Below are 25,847 nucleotides of genomic sequence, written 5' to 3' on the forward strand. Positions count from 1 at the left end.
AAAATGCTGCTTTATATCTGATCTCACCAGTGTAGATCTTGATGAACATGGATATCTTCAGCCTCTGATAAAGCACATTTGAATCCTGACCCACCCAGAGCTGCACAGCTGGTGAGTGAAAGCCAAAACCTGAAGCCTATATCCCAAGAAGCAACTTGACAACTGATTACATCATCCCTTGGAAAACATCTTTTCTTTTTTTTCAGCTTATCCCTAGGAATGTGCTCTTTCCCTGTGCAGGGAAGCAGACAGAGGGATACGTCTTGACAATGGCCATCTAGAATTATTTATTCATTTATTTTTAAATTGTTGCTAGCACAGATACACATTTCATTAAGCTACCTTACCCACTGAATCAAAGACACTGTTTTCTTCACCAAATCTTCACTTTCCTTCATCCGATTTTCTTTTGTTAGTATAACACTGGACTACACAAACAGCTAACCTCAAATTACTAAAACTGCTTAACTTATCTGAAATTTAGCCTGTAGCAACACTGTTACCACATTTTAGGTTTAGTAGGGCAGGAAAATATGCAGACTCGATCTGTCCTGTCAGAGCTCAGAAGTGCTTTCTTCCTCGCTGGCTTGTCTGTACTTTATTTTATTTATTTATTTATTTTTTTTATTTATTATTTGTTGACCGGGAAAGTCCGACTAGGTTCCACAGAGCCTGTTTTCAGCGGAGGCCCGGGGAGAAATGCTCCAGATGCATGTCTTTGGAATGTGGGAGGAAACCGGAGTACCCGGAGGAAACCCACGCAAACACAGGGAGAACATGCAAACTCCACACAGAAGGCACCCCAGCCGAGAATCGAACCGGTGAACCTCTTGCTGTGAGGCAACAACGTTAACCACATTTTTTCCTGTCCCTTTCCCCAATGTACCTATCCTTTCACCTTATCCATCATAACAGCTCATCGCTTTCCACCTTAGTCATCATGTCCCCACCTATCCTTCTCACCTTATCCATCATAACAGCTTATCCCTATCCTACCCTTTCCACCTTAGTCATCATGTCCCCACCTATCCTTCTCACCTTATCCATCATAACAGCTCATCCCTATCCTACCCTTTCCACCTTATCCATCATAACAGTTCATCCCTATCCTACCCTTTCCACCTTAGTCATCATGTCCGGTCCCCTTCTGAAACCATTATTGAAAACTGGATATAGTGGTCCAAGAAAAGAAGACAATAGTAGCACTGATCACTGAAATCGCTACACCTAGTAACTACAGTGTTCCGCATACAGACAGACACATAGTTAATAAAATATCAGGATTTGCAGAAATGAGAGCAATGTAGAAGAAACATACCCAGACAGTTCCAACAGCAGTAGGAACAACGGGTCTTATAAAAAAGAGTCTACAATCATATTTAGATATGCTACCAGTACATGTAACTCCATACGAATTGCAGGAGTCATTACTGGGCACATTGTGCATGCTGTGAAGAGCACTTTTGGCTGACATCAAAGAGTGAAACTCTTTCTCATTCGAAGTTTCTATCCTACCCAACCCCTCCCCAGCCATAACCAGGCTAAAAAACTTCTCAAAAGCTGACTACAACCTCCTAAGGGAGGGTATCAGCAGCTTCACTCCACCAACCCCCTCAGATGATGCAGACAACTATGCTGAACAGTACCGTCATTGCAATCTATAAGCACCTGTACAACTGCATGGACTCAGACAAACCTGTCTGGTGGGCATCCTCTATCAACAGGCTTTACAACAAGAAGGAAAAAACTGTTGTCCAAGGGTAAAAAGGAACAAATTTCAAATTGGAAAACCTCCCTCCTCTGCCTCAACAAGCAAATTAGATCACTAATGAAAACCTCCAAAGCCAATTATGAGTTAAAACTAGCTTCCAAAACAAAGGGAAACCACAAGTCCTTCTTCAGTTACATTAGGAACCTCCATGGCAAAGCCCAAGTTTGTTCAGAACTAGTACTTAATGATACCACTTAAACTGATCCTGCCGACTTAGCCAACCTGCTGGCTGATAGGTTCAATGCAAACTTCACCCCCTTTATTACCCCCCAAAGGCACAGTCGACATCCCCAATACTTGTCCCATACCTCGCATCTCTGTACATCAAGTGTTAAAGGCCCTATCCAAGGCAAAGAACACAGCTTCCATGGGACTTGATAGTATCCCAGGCTGTATTCTGCACCATCTCCAGCAAGAATTAGCTTCATCATTGAGCACCCTATTCAACCACAGCCTAACTACAGGCTTTACTCCAGCAGAGTGGAGAACTGCCATTGTCATCCCTTTGCACAAAGGTGGTGCCACTATTGACCTGGGAAACTATCGACCCATTAGCTTGACAAGTCTGATCTGTAAAGTCATGGAGCTTATTATTATGGATCTCATAAACAAGGACATAGGCAATCTCTAAGCACTCGACCCCACCCAATTCAGATTTCTCAGGGGCAGATCTTGCCTACTGAACCTAGTTGGCTTCTTTGAGACTGTCACCAAGGCCCTGGATGAGGGAAAGTCAGTACATACAGCTTACCTTGACCTGGCCAAGGCCTTTGACACAATCCCCTACTTGGGCATCATCAAAAAGCTAACACAACTTGGTGTTAATCCCTATCTAGTCAGGTGGGTGGGCAACTGGCTCACAGATAGAACCCACAAAGTCAAAATAGGCGCTGCCACCTCCGACAGCAGACAATATTGGTGTTCCCCAAGGATCTGTCCTGGGACCCCTACTGTTTGGCATATACTTCTCAGAGGTCCAGGCAAAGACAAAGGGCCTGTGGCTGACCAGGTTTGCAGATGACTGTAAGTTGGGTGCTGTCATTGACTCCCCAACTTATGTTAACATACTGCAAGAGGGTCTCACAGCTACAAATAACTGGTGCCAAAGTCACGGCCTTAAGTTAAATGCAAAAAAGTAGTTTATCACACCATTCAGCAAAAACATGGCCCCTACTGATTACCATATCAATGGCAACCCCCTAGGCACACAACCTGTGGTGAGTGATTTGGGTACTCAGGATGACAACAATCTCACATTTGACCATCATGTGGCGGCAGTGGTCAGAAAAGCCTTTTACTTGGTTAATCTCATAAGTTAAGGGATCACATCCAGAAAAAAGAAGGTTATTACCTCGCTGTACTCCTCCCTTATTAGACCTACCATTGAGTACAATGCCCCATTTGGTATGTTCCTGACAAAACACCTGCACCAACTGGAAAGGCCACAGAAATATCTCACAAAGAGAATCCATGGCCTCCAACACCTTAAATCACTATCACTCTACTCAGTAGCATACAGATTGCTCAGAGGTGATCTGTCTCTCACCTACAAGGCAGTGCCAGACCCTGCCCTACTGGAGATGCTCCATATGTCTAACTCCTCACACATTACCCACCCGATAGGCCTAAATCTAATATGTGACATCAACAAAACCCGATGGAGAGACAGGTTTGTCTCCCAGAGGCTGCCCCATCTCTGGAATAGAATTCCCATACACGTCAAACAGAGTACCTCACTGATCCTCTTCAAACGTAACCTTGATGAGTGGATGGGAAACCATAAATTTGTCCCAGGGGTTCCACCTTTGTCCCTCAGTGACAGGGGTGACAGGTACTGACTGAGGTTTCTTCTTTTTTTGGGGGGGAATAAACTCTTGACTAGGCTTGTAAGGGTCATTAGCCTAATAATCTCCTATGATCCTATGAATACTAATTTTATGAACTTTAATTGTACTTTGACTTAGGAATGGGGTCCATTCCCGTCATGGTATTAGAAACCCCAAAGATTTGGAGAAATTAAAAATGAAGAAACCATTCTCTCTGGGATATCCATTTTTCTGGGTAACTTGCTTTCCAGCAGAAAATGGCCTTTTTGTCAGTTTCTGTCTGTGATGTTTTGTATTTATGTTTGTGGATACACGCTTGACTGTTGTTTATTATATTTGTTTTATGTTTGGCTATACATTCTCTGTGTATGTGTTCCTGTGTGTAAATACACAGTTCCCATTTAGAAGATCACAATATCAAAACATTGAATAGCTTTACACTGAACAAACATGATCGAAGCTGTATTACATCAAAATAGAAAGTAACAGCAGGCAAATGCACAGGAAGTGAATGGTGTGTGACTGCAGAACAGCAGATTTCTGGGTATTGGTCCTTTCCCATCTGTATTGCAATCTTGGAGTTAGTATATACAATTAGTAAGGGCTTGTGGGGCCCCTGCATAAAAAGATGTTTGCTATTTGTTTCGATGTAATGCAGCTTCAGTTGTGTTGGCTTGATGTAAGCTGTTTGACGTTTTGACACTGCTATCCTCTAATAAAGATATATTTATATATTTATATAGATATATATTTATATAGATATATATTTATATAGATATATATTTATATAGATATATAGATATATATTTATATAGATATATATTTATATAGATATATATTTATATATTTATATAGATATATATTTATATAGATATATAGATATATATTTATATAGATATATATTTATATAGATATATATTTATATATTTATATAGATATATATTTATATAGATATATATTTATATATTTATATATTTATATATTTATATAGATATATATTTATATAGATATATATTTATATATTTATATATTTATATAGATATATATTTATATAGATATATATTTATATATTTATATAGATATATATTTATATAGATATATATTTATATATTTATATAGATATATATTTATATAGATATATATTTATATAGATATATATTTATATATTTACATAGATATATATTTATATAGATATATATTTATATAGATATATATTTATATATTTACATAGATATATATTTACATAGATATATATTTATATAGATATATATTTATATAGATATATATTTATATATTTATATATTTATATAGATATATATTTATATAGATATATATTTATATATTTATATAGATATATATTTATATATTTATATAGATATATATTTATATATTTATATAGATATATATTTATATAGATATATATTTATATATTTATATAGATATATATTTATATAGTTGGGAGGGTGGCTTAATGGCTAAGGTGTTTGCCTTACAAACACAAGGTGCAGGGTTTGAATCTCATAAGGGATAATTGGCTAGGCTTAAAGTGGCTCGCAAGGGCAGTTAGCTTAGTACTAAACTATGAACTATGAACTATATATATTTATATATGTATTTATATAGATATATATTTATATAGATATATATTTATATATGTATATATATATATTTATATAGATATATATTTATATATGTATTTTGTGGGACTGTGCAAAAGTGTGGGCACAGGATTTCCATTATTTCTTCACAGTTGTACAATCCAGTGTGTGTGTGTGTGTGTGTGTGTGTGTGTGTGTGTGTAAATGTTGGGATGTAGAGGACTTGCCTCCACAAAAGTACAATTTATTATTTTTTTTTAACTGCTGTTACAGAGTATAATTATTGTGTTTTTGATAATTTGGTGATCAGTGAAACTGCATCTGATATAAGTTCTGTTGATCACTTGTCTTATAACCATGTGTGTGTCTGTATGTTTGTGCATGTGTTTGTGTGTGTAGTTATCTAATGTTCCTTTTATAAACGTTCGACATATATAAAATGCCATTGAATACTGCATTTACTTCAACAAAAGTGAGTATCCTTAATGTATGCACCTTAATGTTACTTCTGCAGTTTAACAGAAGATTCCATGTCTACATGGGGTTGGTCTCCATCCCTCATGCCTCCCAGACTCCTTTCTTTTCTATACAAACTCCATGATCACATTATTGCTGTCACAGAAAAGCCCACAGACAGTAAAAAACTGCCACCATGCTATCACCCAACATTCTGGCAGTGACTAGATGAACACACTTTACAAGCATATTAACATAATAAGTAAGGGATAGCGCAAACAGACAGCAAAGCAGCAGTGCTTTGAAGCTTGTACTCCCTGATTACAACAGTTAAGTAACTAAATGACAGCCCCCAAAAAATAATTCACTCTTCACACACTATTACACAATGTTCTGGCCAGTATTAAGACCACACTTCTTCACACACTTAATAAAAAGATAATAGAGTATGACAATAAAATGAACACACAATGAAATACCATACCATCCACCATATATATGTACATAGGATATATATATATATATATATATATATACACACAGAGAGAGAGAGCGAGAAAGATAGAGGGATAGACATTGATATATAGATATATATTATATTTAGCATTTACCCATCCATATTCATGATTTTACTTTTATTCATAGTTTTGTGATTGTGGAGTTAGTATATATAAGTAATGTAGCACAGGGGGTGAGGTCCAAGGGCAAAAACACATTTCGCAGTATATTTGTTGTGAAGAAGATTTTCTATCAAATACGATTTCAAAGAAATTAATTTTCTGTCAGGGCTTGACCATTTCAATCAAATGAGCATTCAGTCAAATGACACAGACCTCTTACTGACAGTATACTCCCCATTCTGTAGACCTTCACATTAAGTACTTTGTAGTTTTCCTGATTTTTTATTTTTTTTGAATGACAGACCATAATGCAACATACTAGAGTGGGACATTAATATATGACTGTTTATTCTACAGATTTGTACAAAATTATGCTACTATGTAACCCTGACAAACTACCTCCTGAGTAATATACTGTCTTATGTGATTTTTTTTTCTCCATGCTTTTTATCTGGTTTGCATTAATGAGACTTAACTTGTACAATTCACATACTATGATTAAGCCCTAGCTTAGTCTGAGTTTGTGCATTCAAAAACTTATGAAGCATCTTCTTTATCCTGTTTGTTAAGTAGGCTAGTCACATCTTTCCAGGAGGGTTCCATGGTGGCATTTATACTACGACGTGAAATTTGGCCAGTGCATTTCTCCTAGTCTTTTTGATAGGTACCATTGAGTCTTTTACATCATCACCAATGCATGCAGACAAGGCCTTGATTGAATGTCTCATTCAAAGGACAATAGACTGAGGTGTGCAGTGCCCCCTTATGCTGCACTGTAATGTCGGCTATCAATCTATCTGATGTAGGAATTGAACCCACAACCTTCTCATCAAAGGCAGACATGCTACCTGTTGTGCCACTGACACTTCTTTACTTGCATTGCTCACTTTCTACCTTTCCTAGATTTCTGAGAATAATGCATTTATGTTAGATTTATTCAAGTCATTGACTTTACATGAAATTCACACTCTCACTATACATTAACTCAGCAATCAGGTGGTAGGAGCTCTACTTGAATTATTACAAAGATAGACTGCTGGAGTGGACCTGATAAGGTAACAATAAGAGCAGGCAATAAAAAAGAAATGCTTACGACTTCTGTGGCACGGGTTTTGCTGCAGCTCTGCAGGGAGCCTCACTCTGCCCTAGAAAAAAGGGAAACACAATTCAAAATACCACAATGGAATTACACTGTGCTGTAAGCTACTGTTTCAGCTAATGTTTACTTAACCTCATGGCATATTAAAGTGCATACAGTATAGCGAGTATCACAAAATCAGCATTTCATTTTTTATTCAATGATAGTCTTATGAAAAAAATCTGTAGTGAAACTAAATTTAGGAATGACCTACTTTGTCCATTGCAGGCAGAGATCAGATGATGTGACTCCTACAAAAAGAACACAAAATTATTAGGTTAAATGAATGTGCAGCATATACTCAAGAAATGCATTGAGGGCTGCAAAGTAAATCATGTCATGGTTATCTAGGACTGTGACATTTCATTTCTTTCCTTTGAGAGATTAAACAAATGAACTGGATACTCATTGGCTTTTCTGCTACAACCTGCAGCAGTAACTTGCAACAGTTCTGCACAGAGAAGAGTATTACTTCGTCTAGTAAAACAATGCTGAATTTGTGAAAACACTTTTAGGATATTAAAGCAATACCGAAAAAGTAATGTTAACATACTTAACACAAATTGCAGCTATTTTCCATAACACATTTTCATGAGAAATAATCAGATCATGAGGTGAAATTAAATACAGTGATTCACTGCCATAAAACAAGTTGCATTATGGTATTTCTAAGCTATTAAGCATAAGCAGCTCATGGAAATATAGTTTAAATAATTATAGTAAATTAATTAATTATAGCAATTAATTATATGTACTATTAAATTACTTTTCATGTCACATTAAAATATATCAGTTGCATTTCTAATGTATCCCCTCCATTTAATATAGTAAAACTTAATAATGTATAAATGTATACATATATCCACATATGAGGGTACCATCAAACGTCAAACGCTCATAAGAGCGAACACCGAAAAACTGATCATTTTAGATTGTCTAAAACGATCAAAAGCAAAAAAACAAAACAAAAATAAGCCTTGCTTTTAGCCCCACAGTCCACACTCCCTGTTAATTATATCAATTCTGAGACTGCATACCACACGGCACCGCAATCTCAGAGAGAAACATTTGCTCATATGAGCATGTATTCTTCTAAAAAGCATTCCTCTCATATGAATGATTGCAGTTTTGGCCTGTAACCCAATATATATGTGTGTGTGTGTGTGTGTGTGTGTGTGTGTGTGTGTGTGTACATATATGGGTCCCTATCAGATGACTGAGTTTTCAGAAACTCGAAATTCATATGGTTGAGACCATATGATCGAGTTTTTAGAAATCTGAAGCTTTTGAATGGAGATTGCAGGGCAGATTGGGAAACTTACCTTTTCTTCACTGCAATGCAATTTTGGAGTTGGTATATATATATATATATATATATATATATATATATATATGTATATATACATATAATTTGCAAAGGATTTGGGGGTAGATTTTTCCATTTTATTGTGTTTTCTTTTTTACTGTTCGAGTTTTTGGAAACTCGATCATATGGTCTCGATCGTATGAGTTTTGAGTTTCTAAAAACTCAATCTGACAAAAACCTATAAATATATATATATAGACTGAAATCCCATTGGAGTTGTAACCTCTTTTCAAAGGAGACCCAAGGGGGTATTTATGCTACTAGGGAAAATTTGGCCTAGGCATCATGGAACTTCCCCCTTCTGTTTTCAATAGCTGGGTAATCTTTTACATCCACTTGAGATACCACCAACTTAGGCAGATGGGGCTTTGGTTTAATATCTCATCCAAAGGATGGCACATTCAGATCTGCAGCAGCCCCTTTATATTGCACTGCAGTGCTGGCAGTCAATCTACCTGGTGTGGAAACAACCTCCAGCATTCCACACTAAAGGTGAGTATGATACCTGTTGTGCCAGTGACACTGACTGAGTAACTAAAAGGAACAATTCCAATCACAGTCTTTTGCAAGTCCGAATTATAAATATGTCAGAATGTGGAAACACTTGGAATCAAATTCTTCGGCATTTCAAGTGTGACTGTGTGTGTGTGTGTGTGTGTGTGTGTGTGTGTGTGCGCATGTGCCTGTGGGGGGGGGGTTAAGTTGAAGTACTAGCCTTAGCATTAGGGTTAGAGTTATGGCCAATGTAAAGTGCATATGTATATGTTTTTGGTTGAAAACTACAAAACCACTGAAAAAAGACTAATAAAAAACAAAAAAAAAAAAACCAGACGGTGAACACTTTAAAAGGTTGAGCGCTTTTGTTAGTTCAATGCCCAAAACTCTCAACCTTTTTAATAAAGTAGTTGCTTAAGTGTTCACAGTTCATTTTTTTTGTTTTTTCTATATGTTTTTTAGGGTTAGGATTAGAGTTAGGAATAGGGCTAATGTAAGGTGGGCAGCTTGATATTGTTTGGGTTAGTGATGACAGCAAAAGAATGAATTCTTTTGAAATGACTTAACCATCCTGCAGGAAGGTTCGTCTCAAATACATAACTACTGTCAAAGTCATTCCCTTAAACTAAATGCCAAAATGCATTATTATATCCTTTGGGAAGTCATCTGCCCCGGTGAACTACCACATTGACAATACACCCCTAAGAGTTGACCCAGTTCTTCGGGATTTGGGAAGTTTTGTGCACAGTGATCTAACTTTTCACCAACATGTGTCTATTGATCTACAAAAGACCTTCTACACTGCACAGTTTATAATTAAATGCATTGTGTCCAGATATAGGGATGCCATTGTCCCCCTTTACTCAGCCCTCATTAGGGCAGTCATTGAATATAATGCCCCATTTGGCATGTATCTGTCCAGACTCATTCAACAAATGGAACACCCACCTTGATACCTTACCAAAAGGATGCAAGGCCTAAACAACATGTCCTACATGGACCGACTGAAAACCTTTCACTATACTCGGTATCCTACAGACTAAGAGGTATCCTGTGTCTTGTATACAAGGCATCTTCTGATCCAAAACTGATGGATTTTTCTGCACATCAGCAAGCCAAATGGCATCAAAACCCTTGGTCTAGGGGATCTGAACCTCTTCGATAACATCAAAAGAATGGTTTGTAGGGACAGAAATATTTTGCACTGGATACTGCTGCTGTGGAATAGACTCAACATCCACATAAAACAAAGTTCATCCCTGCCAATATTCAAATGCAACTTATATCTATGGATGGGAAACAGAAAATATGCCCCAGGATTGCCCCCTGTATTACTAATATACAGAGGTAACTTCTAAATGCTTTATCCCACATATGGATCTCCTCAAATTATCTGTGGTATGATCCCAGTTATTCTCATAGGTTCACAGCTAGGTACTAGGCTATCATCCCAAGGGCCTAAGTAAACCTAGCCAACAAGGTTCCCTGCTTACGCCACCCAAGAAAGTTATTTTCCTGTGCCACTGTTGAGCAGAGCCACAGAAGTGATCCCCAGGGTGTATTTCCTATTTCCCATCCACTCATCAAGATTTTTCTTGAAGAGTGCTAATGAGGAACTTTGCTTGACATAGATGGGTAGCTTGTTCCAGAGTATGGGAAGTCTCTGGGACAGGAATCTATCCCTCTAGCATGTCCTGTTTATTGTGGTGACAAGGTTTAGGTCCCTACAGCGTGTAGCTTGGAGGGATTGGGATTTTGGAGGGATTAGGGACAATACATAAATACCGACCTAGGGATGGGTAAGGCCAAACTATAACTAAATAAGATTGGTTATTTCAAGTACAAATAGCAATCGGCTAGGTGTAAAATGGCCCGCAAGGGCAGCTGGTCTAGTACTTACCTATGAAATAGGTGGGGTTAGTGTAAGGTGTGTGTGTGTGTGTGTGTGTGTGTGTGTGTTGATGTGTCTTTGTGGGTGTGGGTAGGTGTGTGGATGTGTGTGTGTGTGTGTGTGTGTGTGTGTGTGTGTGTGTGTGTGTGTGTGTGTGTGTGTCTGTGGGTGTGTGACTATGGATGTGGGTGGGTACGTTTGTCTGTGTGTGGAGGTGTTTGTGGGTTAGGGTTAGAGTAAGGACTAGAGAAGTGGATACATTTAGAGTTACATATGTGTGCCACTGTATGTGAAGTGTGTGTGGGTGAGTGTCTTGTTTAGTGGTATTTTCATAAGGCAGAATATAGGACTGGGGTTAGGGGTTACGTGTGCTAGCCCTAACCCTAACCCTGCCCCTGTCTCTAACCCCAGTCTTACACATTACCTTACAAAAAAACTTTCTCTCAGAGTAAACAACTTCTGAAAATACTGTTAGGCTTTACGTTTCTTTTCTTTTTTGATGTTTGGTGATTGCAAAAGGAGGCTTTTTATTTTTATTTTGCAGTCGGTGTGGATTTGGCCATTTGTTTTTGTTTAACTGTACTGCTGACATTCAGAAATCAATGTGACATGCATCAAGGTTTATTCACCTTTTATTTAACATTTATTTACTGGGAAAGCCCGACTTGGAACAAAGCCAATTTTTCAGTGGAGGCCCTGGGAGAAACACTTCAGACACATGTCTTTGTAACATGGGAGGAAACCCACACAAACAGAGGGAGGACATACAGACTCCACACAGAAGTATATATCATTAGCAGGGGGTGTTGGGAGCACAACTCCCCCACATGGGAGTGCGGGGGAGTGTTGCCACCCAGCGAAAAACAATGTTTTCTTTTTTTTCTGCATGTTTTTGTTTGTATGCAGCAAGGATTTTTCCTTGTGCATGTGCATTTGACCTTATGTGGTCAATGTTACTGCCGTTTGACTATTTGCTATTCTAATTATTATACGTAGTCCCATATACATATATCTATATACATATACAAACATATGTATATATGTGTCTATGTGTGTATATATATATATATATATATATATATATATATATATATATAGATATATATATATATATATATATTATATATATTATATATTTATATATATATATATATATATATATAAAATCTATATAAATATATATCTATATCTATATCTATCTATATATATATATATATAATCTATATAAATATATATCTATATCTATCTATCTATATATATATATATATATATATATATATATATATATTCTATATAAATATATATCTATCTATATATATATATATATATATATATATATATGTATATATATCTATATATATAATTTATTTATTTTTTTTTATTTTACATTTGTTGACCGGGCTGGTCTAACTGGATATATGTCCATTTTCAGTACAGGCCCTGGGAGAAAAGCTCCAACATAGGAAATAGTATCATAGCATACAGCATATGCAATAGACAGGTGTTACATTACATTCTTTTAGAATAGACAATACAAAAACTGTGTAAGAGTTGCCTGGAAAAAAAAAACATTGGATAGCATATAATAAAATGATAAAGAATACCAAGAATTGTTATCTTATATTAGAGGCGTGGTTACAGGCATACAATCTTATACTTACATACAGTACATATTCAGTAGAGGCCTGGGGAGAAAAGCTCCAATATAGGCAATAGTATCTTAGAATACATTATATATAATAGAAGGAAGTTACATTACATTATTTTATATTAGACAATAGGAGGTGAGTTCTTTTGGAGAAGTAAGTCATGAAACAGTGCAAAGAGGGAGTCTATTTAATGCAGGGAGTGGTTAGTGTTCTAGTTGCAATTGATAGGCATAATAAAACAACAGAGCAGAGAGGTAAAGGGAGTGGGAGATAGGGAAATAGACTTTTAGTCAGGGTTAGAGCAGGGACATAGCCAGTGTGTTTTGAGATATTCTTTAAGATGTTTTTTGAAGAGTAGTGTGGAAGAAAGTGATGGTAATTCTTTAGGAAACTGGTTCCAGGTTTTTCCCACTGTGTTGGAGAATAGTGAGTCCCCAGCCTTGTTGTTAGATTTAGTAGTAGAGACTAGAAGTTTATTAGCAGAGCGTAGTGTTGCCAGATTATTATATGGGGTAACCATACTAGTGAGGACAGGAGTCTTGTTAGGGTGGTGGAGAATCTTTTGGGTAATAGTCAGTTGTTGAGAAAGTAGTGGATTCTGTAGTTCTAACCATCCTAGCTTTTTAAGGTTGTGACAGTGATGGGTTCTAAAAGGGCAGCCAGTGGCAAATCTGGCAATGTTATTATAGCTGGTTGCAAGTTTGCTAAGGTTGTTTTTAGAGAGGTTAGTATAAATGGCAGAGGCATAAAACAAGGTAGAGATAAGGTGGGTTTGGGCAATGGTAGTTCTAGCTAGTGATGTGAGGAAGGGTTTGATTCTATAAAGGGATCCTAGTTTTCTGTTGACTGATTTTATAGTAGTATTAATATGATCATCATAGCTAAGGCTGTGGTCTATTGTAATACCTAAGAGTCGGGTTGTAGTGTCTGGGGATATGGTAGTTCCATTGTTAGAAGTTACTGTGAAGTGACATTGTGGAGACCTTTGGTTAGGAGTAAAGAGCAATAATTTAGTTTTTTTGGGGTTGAGGAGGAGGCAATGTTGCCTGAACCACAGTATGAAATACAGTTTGGGTGAGGGTCTAGAGTGAGGAAACAGAGTTGGCAGAGCATATTAAAGTTGAATCATTTGCATATTGTATGCAGGTGGCTTGTGGAATTTTAGAGTTAAGATCATTAATAAAGATTGAAAAGAGAAGAGGGCCTAATATGGAGCCTTGGGGCACTCCAATGTTGACAGGGAGGGGTGTGGATAAATTATTATCCCAGAGAACAGCTTGATGTCTGTTACCTAAGTATGATTTATACCAAAGTATTGCATGTGGGTCAAGAGATAGGGATTTTAGTATATTGATAAGTAGGTGGTGGATAACCATGTCGGAGGCTTTTGACAGGTCAATAAATAGTGCAGATGAAAGAGAGTTATTATTACGATGTTTGTTAGTACAGTCAGAAAAGGATAGTAAGGCAGTGGTTGTACTATGGTGAGGTTTAAAGCCATGCTGACAGTTACAAGCAAGTTATTAGAGAGAAGGTGGGTGAGTAGCTGTCGGTGGATACATTTTTCCATTATTTTTGCTATTGGAGAGAGTAAGGCTATTGGTCAGAAGTTAGAAATCTCTGTAGAGGAACCACCCTTGTGCAGAGGGATGATGTGTGAAACTTTCCAGATGGTGGGGATTGTTCCTTCAGTAATTGTTCTATTTATAAGGATGGATACAGGATAGGCAATGGGTTTAGATGCAATTTGTAGGTATTGACCTGGTAGATGGTCAGCTGAAGGGGTACAAGTTTTGAGTTTTTGCAGGAGGGAGCAGATGAGGGATGTTGGTACTGGTTCCAGCTGAAATGAAGGAGCTGGGATATTTATACTTATTGATGGGTTAGTGCTAACAGGGGGTAGTGTATTTGCTAGAGTTTGAATAGCTTCAGTGAAGTAATTGTTGAAGGCGTCAGCAATGTACTTATCCTGGGTAATACCTGATGGGGTGGGAGTTTTGGAGTGCCCTGGATGAAGCAGTTTGTTAATGCCTGACCAGAACTTTTGTGGTTTATGCTGGTGGGTTTGTTGTAGGTGAAGGTAGTATTTTTTTTTGTCTAGCAGAATTTCTTTTTTATTGGTACTGCGTAGCTGTTTAAAGTAAAGATGGTCTGCTGGGTTTTTTGAAGCTCTCCATTTGGCACATATTTTATTACATAAGAGAATCTTTTGTCTCGTTTCTTTGGTGAGCCATGGAGCAGTTTTGGTTCGTATTCTGGGAGAGCGAGAGGGTGCATGGCAATCAAGGATGTGCAGGAATTTTGTATTGAAGTAAGATACTGCTTCTGGTAGAGCGAGAGGGGGAATGGCATTCAAGGATTTGTAGGAATGTTGTATTGAAGTAAGATACTGCTTCTGGTAGAGCAAGAGGGGGCATGGCAATCAAGGATGTGTAGGAATGTTGTATTGAAGTAAGATACTGCATCTGGTAGAGCGAGAGGGACATGGCAATCAAGGATTTGTAGGAATTTTGTATTGAAGTAAGATACTGCTTCTGATAGAGAGAGAGGGGGCATGGCAATCAAGGATGTGTAGGAATTTTGTATTGAAGTAAGATACTGCATCTGGTAGAGAGAGAGGGACATGGCAATCAAGGATTTGTAGGAATTTTGTATTGAAGTAAGATACTGCTTCTGGTAGAGCGAGAGGGGGCATGGCAATCATGGATGCGTAGGAATTTTGTATTGAAGTAAGATACTGCTTCTGGTAGAGTGAGAGGGGGCATGGCAATCAAGGATTTGTAGGAATTTTGTATTGAAGTAAGATACTGCTTCTGGTAGAGCGAGAGGGGGCATGGCAATCAAGGATTTGTAGGAATGTTGTATTGAAGTAAGATACTGCTTCTGGTAGAGCGAGAGGGTGCATGGCAATCAAGGATTTGTAGGAATTTTGTATTGAAGTAAGATACTGCTTCTGGTAGAGCGAGAGGGTGCATGGCAATCAAGGATGTGTAGGAATGTTGTATTGAAGTAAGATACTGCTTCTGGTAGAGCGAGAGGGGGCATGGCAATCATGGATGCGTAGGAATTTTGTATTGAAGTAAGATACTGCTTCTGGTAGAGCGAGAGGGTGCATGGCAATCAAGGATTTGTAGGAATGTTGTATTGAAGTAAGATACTGCTTCTGGTAGAGCGAGAGGGGGCATGGCAATCAAGGATTTGTAGGAATTTTGTATTGAAGTAAGATACTGCTTCTGGTAGAGTGAGAGGGGGCATGGCAATCAAGGATGTGTAGGAATGTTGTATTGAAGTAAGATACTGCTTCTGGTAGAGCGAGAGGGGGCATGGCAATCAAGGATTTGTAGGAATGTTGTATTGAAGTAAGATACTGCTTCTGGTAGAGCGAGAGGGGGCATGGCAATCAAGGATGTGTAGGAATTTTGTATTGAAGTAAGATACTGCTTCTGGTAGTGCGAGAGGGGGCATGGCAATCAAGGATGTGTAGGAATGTTGTATTGAAGTAAGATACTGCATCTGGTAGAGCGAGAGGGACATGGCAATCAAGGATTTGTAGGAATTTTGTATTGAAGTAAGATACTGCTTCTGGTAGAGCGAGAGGGGGCATGGCAATCAAGGATGCGTAGGAATTTTGTATTGAAGTAAGATACTGCTTCTGGTAGAGCGAGAGGGGGAATGGCAATCAAGGATGTGTAGGAATGTTGTATTGAAGTAAGATACTGCATCTGGTAGAGCGAGAGGGACATGGCAATCAAGGATTTGTAGGAATTTTGTATTGAAGTAAGATACTGCTTCTGGTAGAGCGAGAGGGGGCATGGCAATCAAGGATGCGTAGGAATTTTGTATTGAAGTAAGATACTGCTTCTGGTAGAGCGAGAGGGGGCATGACAATCAAGGATTTGTAGGAATGTTGTATTGAAGTAAGATACTGCTTCTGGTAGAGCGAGAGGGGACATGGCAATCAAGGATTTGTAGGAATGTTGTATTGAAGTAAGATACTGCTTCTGGTAGAGTGAGAGGGGGCATGGCAATCAAGGATGCGTAGGAATTTTGTATTGAAGTAAGATACTGCTTCTGGTAGAGCGAGAGGGGGCATGGCAATCAAGGATTTGTAGGAATGTTGTATTGAAGTAAGACACTGCTTCTGGTAGAGCGAGAGGGGACATGACAATCAAGGATGTGTAGGAATGTTGTATTGAAGTAAGTGACTGCTTCTGGTAGAGCGAGAGGGAACATGACAATCAAGGATGCGTAGGAATTTTGTATTGAAGTAAGATACTGCTTCTGGTAGAGCGAGAGGGGACATGACAATCAAGGATTTGTAGGAATGTTGTATTGAAGTAAGATACTGCTTCTGGTAGAGTGAGAGGGGGCATGGCAATTAAGGATGCGTAGGAATTTTGTATTGAAGTAAGATACTGCTTCTGGTAGAGCGAGAGGGGGCATGGCAATCAAGGATTTGTAGGAATGTTGTATTGAAGTAAGATACTGCTTCTGGTAGAGCGAGAGGGGGCATGACAATCAAGGATATGTAGGAATGTTGTATTGAAGTAAGATACTGCTTCTGGTAGAGCGAGAGGGGGCATGGCAATCAAGGATTTGTAGGAATGTTGTATTGAAGTAAGATACTGCTTCTGGTAGAGCGAGAGGGACATGGCAATCAAGGATGCGTAGGAATTTTGTATTGAAGTAAGATACTGCTTCTGGTAGAGCGAGAGGGGGCATGGCAATCAAGGATGTGTAGGAATGTTGTATTGAAGTAAGATACTGCTTCTGGTAGAGCGAGAGGGGGCATGGCAATCATGGATGCGTAGGAATTTTGTATTGAAGTAAGATACTGCTTCTGGTAGAGCGAGAGGGGGCATGGCAATCATGGATGCGTAGGAATTTTGTATTGAAGTAAGATACTGCTTCTGGTAGAGCGAGAGGGGGCATGGCAATCAAGGATGCGTAGGAATTTTGTATTGAAGTAAGATACTGCTTCTGGTAGAGCAAGAGGGTGCATGGCAATCAAGGATGTGTAGGAATGTTGTATTGAAGTAAGTGACTGCTTCTGGTATAGCGAGAGGGTGCATGGCAATCAAGGATTTGTAGGAATGTTGTATTGAAGTAAGTGACTGCTTCTGGTAGAGCGAGAGGGGGCATGGCAATCAAGGATTTGTAGGAATTTTGTATTGAAGTAAGGTACTGCTTCTGGTAGAGCGAGAGGGTGCATGGCAATCAAGGATTTGTAGGAATCTTGTATTGAAGTAAGATACTGCTTCTGGTAGAGCGAGAGGGGACATGGCAATCAAGGATTTGTAGGAATTTTGTATTGAAGTAAGATACTGCTTCTGGTAGAGCGAGAGGAGGCATGTCAATCAAAGATTTGTAGGAATGTTGTATTGAAGTAAGATACTGCTTCTGGTAGAGCGAGAGGGGGCATGGCAATCAAGGATGCGTAGGAATTTTGTATTGAAGTAAGATACTGCTTCTGGTAGAGCAAGAGGGAGCATGGCAATCAAGGATTTGTAGGAATTTTGTATTGAAGTAAGATACTGCTTCTGGTAGAGTGAGAGGGGGCATGGCAATCAAGGATTTGTAGGAATGTTGTATTGAAGTAAGATACTGCTTCTGGTAGAGCGAGAGGGTGCATGACAATCAAGGATTTGTAGGAATGTTGTATTGAAGTAAGATACTGCTTCTGGTAGAGCGAGAGGGTGCATGGCAATCAAGGATTTGTAGGAATGTTGTATTGAAGTAAGATACTGCTTCTGGTAGAGCGAGAGGGACATGACAATCAAGGATGTGTAGGAATGTTGTATTGAAGTAAGATACTGCTTCTGGTAGAGCGAGAGGGGGCATGGCAATCAAGGATTTGTAGGAATGTTGTATTGAAGTAAGATACTGCTTCTGGTAGAGTGTGAGGGGGCATGGCAATCAAGGATTTGTAGGAATTTTGTATTGAAGTAAGATACTGCTTCTGGTAGAGCGAGAGGGGGCATGGCAATCAAGGATTTGTAGGAATTTTGTATTGAAGTAAGATACTGCTTCTGGTAGAACGAGAGGGGGCATGGCAATCAAGGATTTGTAGGAATTTTGTATTGAAGTAAGATACTGCTTCTGGTAGAGCGAGAGGGTGCATGGCAATCAAGGATTTGTAGGAATGTTGTATTGAAGTAAGATACTGCTTCTGGTAGAGCGAGAGGGGGCATGGCAATCAAGGATGCGTAGGAATTTTGTACTGAAGTAAGATACTGCTTCTGGTAGAGCGAGAGGGGGCATGGCAATCAAGGATTTGTAGGAATGTTGTATTGAAGTAAGATACTGCTTCTGGTAGAGCGAGAGGGTGCATGGCAATCAAGGATTTGTAGGAATGTTGTATTGAAGTAAGATACTGCATCTGGTAGAGCGAGAGGGGGCATGGCAATCAAGGATGTGTAGGAATGTTGTATTGAAGTAAGATACTGCTTCTGGTAGAGCGAGAGGGGGCATGGCAATCAAGGATGTGTAGGAATGTTGTATTGAAGTAAGATAATGCTTCTGGTAGAGCGAGAGGGGACATGGCAATCAAGGATTTGTAGGAATGTTGTATTGAAGTAAGATACTGCTTCTGGTAGAGCGAGAGGGGGCATGGCAATCAAGGATGCGTAGGAATTTTGTATTGAAGTAAGATACTGCTTCTGGTAGAGCGAGAGGGGGCATGGCAATCAAGGATTTGTAGGAATTTTGTATTGAAGTAAGATACTGCTTCTGGTAGAACGAGAGGGGGCATGGCAATCAAGGATTTGTAGGAATTTTGTATTGAAGTAAGATACTGCTTCTGGTAGAACGAGAGGTGGCATGGCAATCAAGGATTTGTAGGAATGTTGTATTGAAGTAAGATACTGCTTCTGGTAGAGCGAGAGGGGGCATGGCAATCAAGGATTTGTAGGAATGTTGTATTGAAGTAAGATACTGCTTCTGGTAGAGCGAGAGGGGGCATGGCAATCAAGGATTTGTAGGAATGTTGTATTGAAGTAAGATACTGCTTCTGGTAGAGTGAGAGGGGGCATGACAATCAAGGATTTGTAGGAATGTTGTATTGAAGTAAGTGACTGCTTCTGGTAGAGCGAGAGGGGACATGGCAATCAAGGATTTGTAGGAATTTTGTATTGAAGTAAGATACTGCTTCTGGTAGAGCGAGAGGGGACATGACAATCAAGGATTTGTAGGAATTTTGTATTGAAGTAAGATACTGCTTCTGGTAGAGCGAGAGGGGGCATGGCAATCAAGGATTTGTAGGAATGTTGTATTGAAGTAAGATACTGCTTCTGGTAGAGCAAGAGGGGGCATGGCAATCATGGATGCGTAGGTATTTTGTATTGAAGTAAGAGACTGCTTCTGGTAGAACGAGAGGGGGCATGGCAATCAAGGATTTTTAGGAATGTTGTATTGAAGTAAGATACTGCTTCTGGTAGAGTGAGAGGGGGCATGGCAATCAAGGATTTGTCGGAATGTTGTATTGAAGTAAGTGACTGCTTTTGGTAGAGCGAGAGGGACATGACAATCAAGGATTTGTAGGAATTTTGTATTGTAGTAAGATACTGCTTCTGATAGAGCGAGAGGGGGCATGGCAATCAAGGATGCGTAGGAATTTTGTATTGAAGTAAGATACTGCTTCTTCTAGCTGAAGATGATGAATTGGTGACCAGTCACAAGCATTAAGTTCATTTAGGAAGTTTTCTTGATTAAAATGTTTTTTTGAGCGTGAGGTTTTGAAAAGATTTGGATTGGGACTATGGAATTTTTGTTTAACTATAAATGTCAGGGAGTGGTCACTAATGTCGTCTGGAAGGGTACCCGGTATGTAAGTATCGGGGTGACTATTTATAAGGATCCAGTCTAGGGTGCTTTCTTTATTACTTGGTTTATGGATTCTAGTAGGGGTGGTTATAATTTGGGAAAAGCCATATAGATTGATGTGGGAGGTAGGATTAGGTGAGCTTCAAGTAGCCTAGTCTATATTAAAGTCACCTAGTACTATGGTTTCCTGAGGTAGGTGAGTGGAGAGGCAACTGAGGATATTTTCCAGAGTGTTAATATTATTTCCAGGGGGCAGATAGGAGCAAATTATGTAGATAGATTTGCAGTTGTTGATATGTAGTTTGACACTAAGGGTTTCTGCGTTGGTATTTGAGAGTAGGTATGCATTAAAGGTTGTAAGCTTAAGTTCAGATTTGTAGAGGATGGCTACTCCTCCACCCTTTTTGATTATCCGATCACATCTCAGAATGTTATATCCAGATGTATATATATATATATACACACACACACACACACACACACACACACACACACACACACACACACTCAAAATATACAAGGTAACCATAATTAAAATGCCAGGACCTACTACTGTGAGTCTACAACCATGGAGAGTGAATGGTCGAAATAAGACTTACATATACCAATTCCTATAATGCCATTTGTAGGAATACTCACTTTTCTCCTAAGTATGGCAAGGAATTGGTATGTATAAGTTTGGGGGTATGGTGATGTTGACCCTATAGACTGTAGGGGGCTTGCCTACATGCTTAAAAAAAAAAGAAAGAAAAAGTCAGTTTAAAGTAGAACAACAATCTGTGAGATTAGCTCTTTTCCTGAGTTTTGGTCTTTTGTCAGCTTGTTGGCACTTAGAATTTATAGTGCCTTCATTTAAGTAGGGAGCCAATATACACATAGATATCTATGTAATAACTAGTTCCCACCAATGGAGCTCTGGAAGTTTGCACTGTAATTTTCAATGGGCGGAGCCTAAGGTTCTTGATAGAATCAAATTATGTCCTCATATTTCCAACCAATGTTCATATCTCTTGAACCATATGGGGTTACTAAAGAGGTATAAATGTCTCAAACTCTTCAGCACAAAATATGTTTATAATGGTAGTATTATTTAGGTTCTAGCTTAAACTGGTTTTATAAGTCACAGTAAATTACAGTAGCTATTAAATTTGCATTACATTGTGAATAACTTACAATTTCTCACCCACATCTCAAGTTACATGCAAACTGTCAGCAGCATTTTGTTCATTCTGCTGACAGCTTTCATATAAGGGTAAACAGTTCTGTCTGTACTACTTGGTTGTTAAGATATTTAGAAAAAACATGAAGTGTGTGACAATATAAATAAATATTATATGAGCAAGAATTAACATTTCTTTACTTACACTAGACAGTGGTTAAATATCAGAGCAGTTATGTTTGCCATCATGTATGCTTTAAAATGAAATCTTCTAATAATTTGCATGTAGCATGGTTAATGCAAATATGAACACGCAATGTTTGACAGCGATGTCAGTATGATGTTAAGGCAGAAAGACCTGGCAAAGTCACTCGGATGTAATGTATCCTTGTATATATATACCTTTAACTATCTGTCTATTTTTATCTGCCTGCCTGTCTACCATTCTGTATGCCTTACTATGTATCGATCTTTCTTTCTACTTACCTATACAGATGTAGTCCAGTTTGCCCTGGTGAAATAAGTAATTTCAGTTTACTCACCAGTGTGCATTTTACTGTCTAAGTAATTGTCTTGCCTTCAGATATTATATGGTTGACTGCGTCTTAGTAAGTTTCACCCTTACCTTTGATTCTGGAAGATAAGAAGAGTGTGGGTTCTGTTCCCACACCAGTGCATAGCTTCTCATTCCAGTAGTGACACTGTAGTGTAGCACAATGGATTGCTGCACCCTGAGGGCACCTTCCTTCAGGTGGGACAAACCAAGATTCTATTTGTCTGAGTAAACTGTAGCACAGATGGAGTTAAAATATCCCACTCATTTACTGTGAGTAGTTGTGGTCCTTTATTTTATATTACATGGCTAGGCTTAAAATGTCCCACAAGGGCAGTAAGCCTAGTACTAACCTGTGAAAATATTCACAAACTTACATATCTAACCATCTCTCTCTTTTCATATATATATATATATATATATATATATATATATATATATATATATATATATATATATATGTGTGTGTGTGTGTGTGTGTGTGTGTATATATATATATATATATATGCACAAAAAACACACCCTGGAGCTAAAGAAAGAACGAAAACAACCAGTATTCTTGTACGAAAGTCAAAGAGGTACTAAGGTACCATGCACGGAACTATGGCACCAAGCACGAAGCTGTGATGGTAACAAAGCTCTAAGACAAATAATTCAGCACTAACAAAAACAGTGCTGCGACCACAAGGAGCTCTTCCACTCACCAAACAGTCTCAGCATAACATCGCCAGCTTCCTCAGACAAGCTGACGGGCGTTCCAAGATCAAACAGTCTCAGCGTTGTATCGCCAACTCCCTCAAACAAGCTGACCGGCGTGCCAGGATCTATCGATCAAAACGTAATATTTCAGCCAAATACAGGCCCAAAAGACCCGTGGAGGTAATAATCCACTTCACAACTTCAAAATTCCAACTGTTTACAAAGCACGACCCTTCGGTCCAATTCTCGTATTCAATATACAATACTTAAGCAAAGTCCAAAAAGTAACAAGTGTAGATGAATAAAAACTAAATTTATTTGTGAGTGCTTTCGCAGGCACTCCACCTGCTTCTTCAGACAAACAAATATCATTCATTTAAAACAGTTTAAATATGTTAAAAACGGACACTCATCCAATCCTTGGTCTGATACGAACCCACATGACTTTCCCGTAGGCTCGTTAACAAATTTACTATTTACATTAAAGTGACAGCTTCAACACCAGCTGCTCACCTCAAGAGCGCCACACACATATAAAAAAGTATAACGCATGTATCATAAATTTATCAAATATTACGATAAAATATAAAAATGAAATCATTTGCTGAAAAATCAAAATATGCGACACTTTCCATGAACATCACAAGTGCAGCAAATTCCATAATTATATTTGATAAAATTAAAATGTATATTAGTACAACACTTATCAAGAATTTCTCGGATGCAGCGTATACCATAGCCATAGTTGGAAGTATTCTAAAATGCAAAGATAAATGCAACCTAATACAAAGCTAAAAAATAAAATAAAATAAAAATAAAGATAAGAATACATTAAGAGCACCCATCTATCTAGCATGCAGTACAAAAATGTCACTGAAAGATAACAATAACCTACATTCATCCAACTAAATTCATCTATAGACATATAACTGCTCAAAATAAACTCTTATCAATTGATGACTGAAACAGCATAACAGTGCATCATAACAACTAACGAGCTAGTATATACAAATAAATAGCATGAAGTTTAAATAGCTCTCATTATACAGATAAATAAATATATAAGTGAATAAATGAACAAATAACTGGGTATATATGCATCTCCAAATGGACAAAATAATACCACTAATACTATACAATGGGATCTGTATATCGACCTCTAACTCAGAGAATAAATGCCTGAGACAACAATAAAGCTGATAACCAAACATAATAAGTAATGAACGAAAAAATGCCTGTAATCCTCACATGATCATACACCTCTACTAAATCTGGTAATATAAATGGACTCATATATGCGTCAATGTATATCAGAAAGTGTATGGGAGAATAAATGACACGAAGGGAGTGTAAATTATGCAATCGAACGCTGGCAATATTCAATTAACTGGTGCGTGCTAGCAAAAAACAAATGAATGAATAGAATCAAAGATACTGTAGTGAAAGTGTAACCGATGGTATAAAGACACTTAGGGGCATCAAAAAGTCTGACTGACCCACAAAACAATACAATACAATAACCACAGAACAATAATGGAAAGACAGGCTATCTAATGGACCTGCCCTTAAGGTGTGGTTTGATAGACAGTACTTCATTCAGGCCTTTCTCTCTATGGGCAGCTAGCCTGCATATCCATTTCAATTCAGCCTGTTCTGTTATATTTACTATGTCCCCTAGTCTCTTTCCCACTTGGATCACTTGTAGTACCTGAAACAAGAAAGTATGTTCTCTACCTTCCCTTAAAGTGTGCTTCGTAACGCACTGTACTCCTGCTGTCTGTTCAGACAATACCCATGATCTCTAATTCTCTCCTTTAATGTTCTGTTGGTTTTTCCTACATAGAACGAATAACAGTGCACACAGTGAGCCACATATATAACATTTTTAGTATTGCAATCACTGTTGCAGTGTATTGTCCAAAGGTGGTTTGTAATGGGATGTCTGAAATAATGAGATTCATCTATATATCTACATTGCGGGCATCTACCACACTGACTGGTTCTCTCCAACCCTGTCTTGATTTCAGGTGCTATCATTGAGTTACCACATAGTAATCGTTTAAACTGTACATATTGCTGTAAGTAAATGATGGAGTTTCTCCTACTAAATCAGCTATTCGATTATCAACAGTTAAAATGTTCCAATGTTTCTCAATTGACTGTTGGATCACACTAAGTCCCTTACCAAAGGGTAAGATTATATCAAGTGTACGTGCTTTGGTAGTACTACTCAGATGTGTCCCTGGGCCAGTATACTCAGAAAAATACGGCTTTGCTCTGTTCTCTCTTAGTAGGCTCATCTGCCTGTATACTCTATCTATCTCATCTTGTGTATAGCCCCTAGTGTTAAGTCCTTCCTTGAGTGTAGATAGTCCTGCATCATAATCCTCTATCCTAGTAGAAAGTCGTGAAACACGCATAGCTTGACCTTTAATGATGTTATTGAAGATGTGTGGATGGTGCATACTGGTTCTATGAAGGAAGGATGGCTTATAACAGGTTTTCCTATAAATTCTAGTATTAATACTTTCTTCTGACTTGAAGACCGTTACGTCTAAAAAGTCTATACTAACCAAAGACCAATCCATGGTAAATTTCAAAAATGGGCTTGTAAGATTAAGCTCACGATGGAAGCTTAAGAGCTCTTCATATGTTCCCTTCCATAGAAAAAAGAGATCATCTACGAATCTCTTATAAAAGTAGATATGTGGATCTCTTGTGATGTTGGTATCCTCAAAGGTCGCCATGACTAAATTAGCATAGCTGTTAGCACAGCTAGTGCCCATGGCGACCCCTTTGGTTTGT

At 38.2% G+C, this 25,847-nt stretch overlaps 1 protein-coding gene across 2 annotated transcripts in view; it reads right to left on the minus strand.

Annotated features, from left to right (window-relative positions):
* Nucleotides 1-25,847, minus strand: part of AFF2 (AF4/FMR2 family member 2) — a 3,001,139-nt gene that overhangs the window by 1,014,523 nt on the left and 1,960,769 nt on the right. For both annotated transcript variants that reach the window (XM_044057592.1, XM_044057591.1), the window contains exons 8-9: nt 7,624-7,660; nt 7,365-7,416 (exon numbers count right to left, since the gene is read on the minus strand). In XM_044057592.1, the coding sequence (XP_043913527.1) occupies nt 7,365-7,416; nt 7,624-7,660 (89 nt within the window). The remainder of the gene's footprint in view (nt 1-7,364; nt 7,417-7,623; nt 7,661-25,847) is intronic.

The sequence above is a fragment of the Protopterus annectens genome, chromosome 15.part0 (genome assembly GCF_019279795.1).
Source record: "Protopterus annectens isolate FY-2018-M chromosome 15.part0, PAN1.0, whole genome shotgun sequence".
Lineage (NCBI taxonomy): Eukaryota > Metazoa > Chordata > Ceratodontiformes > Protopteridae > Protopterus > Protopterus annectens.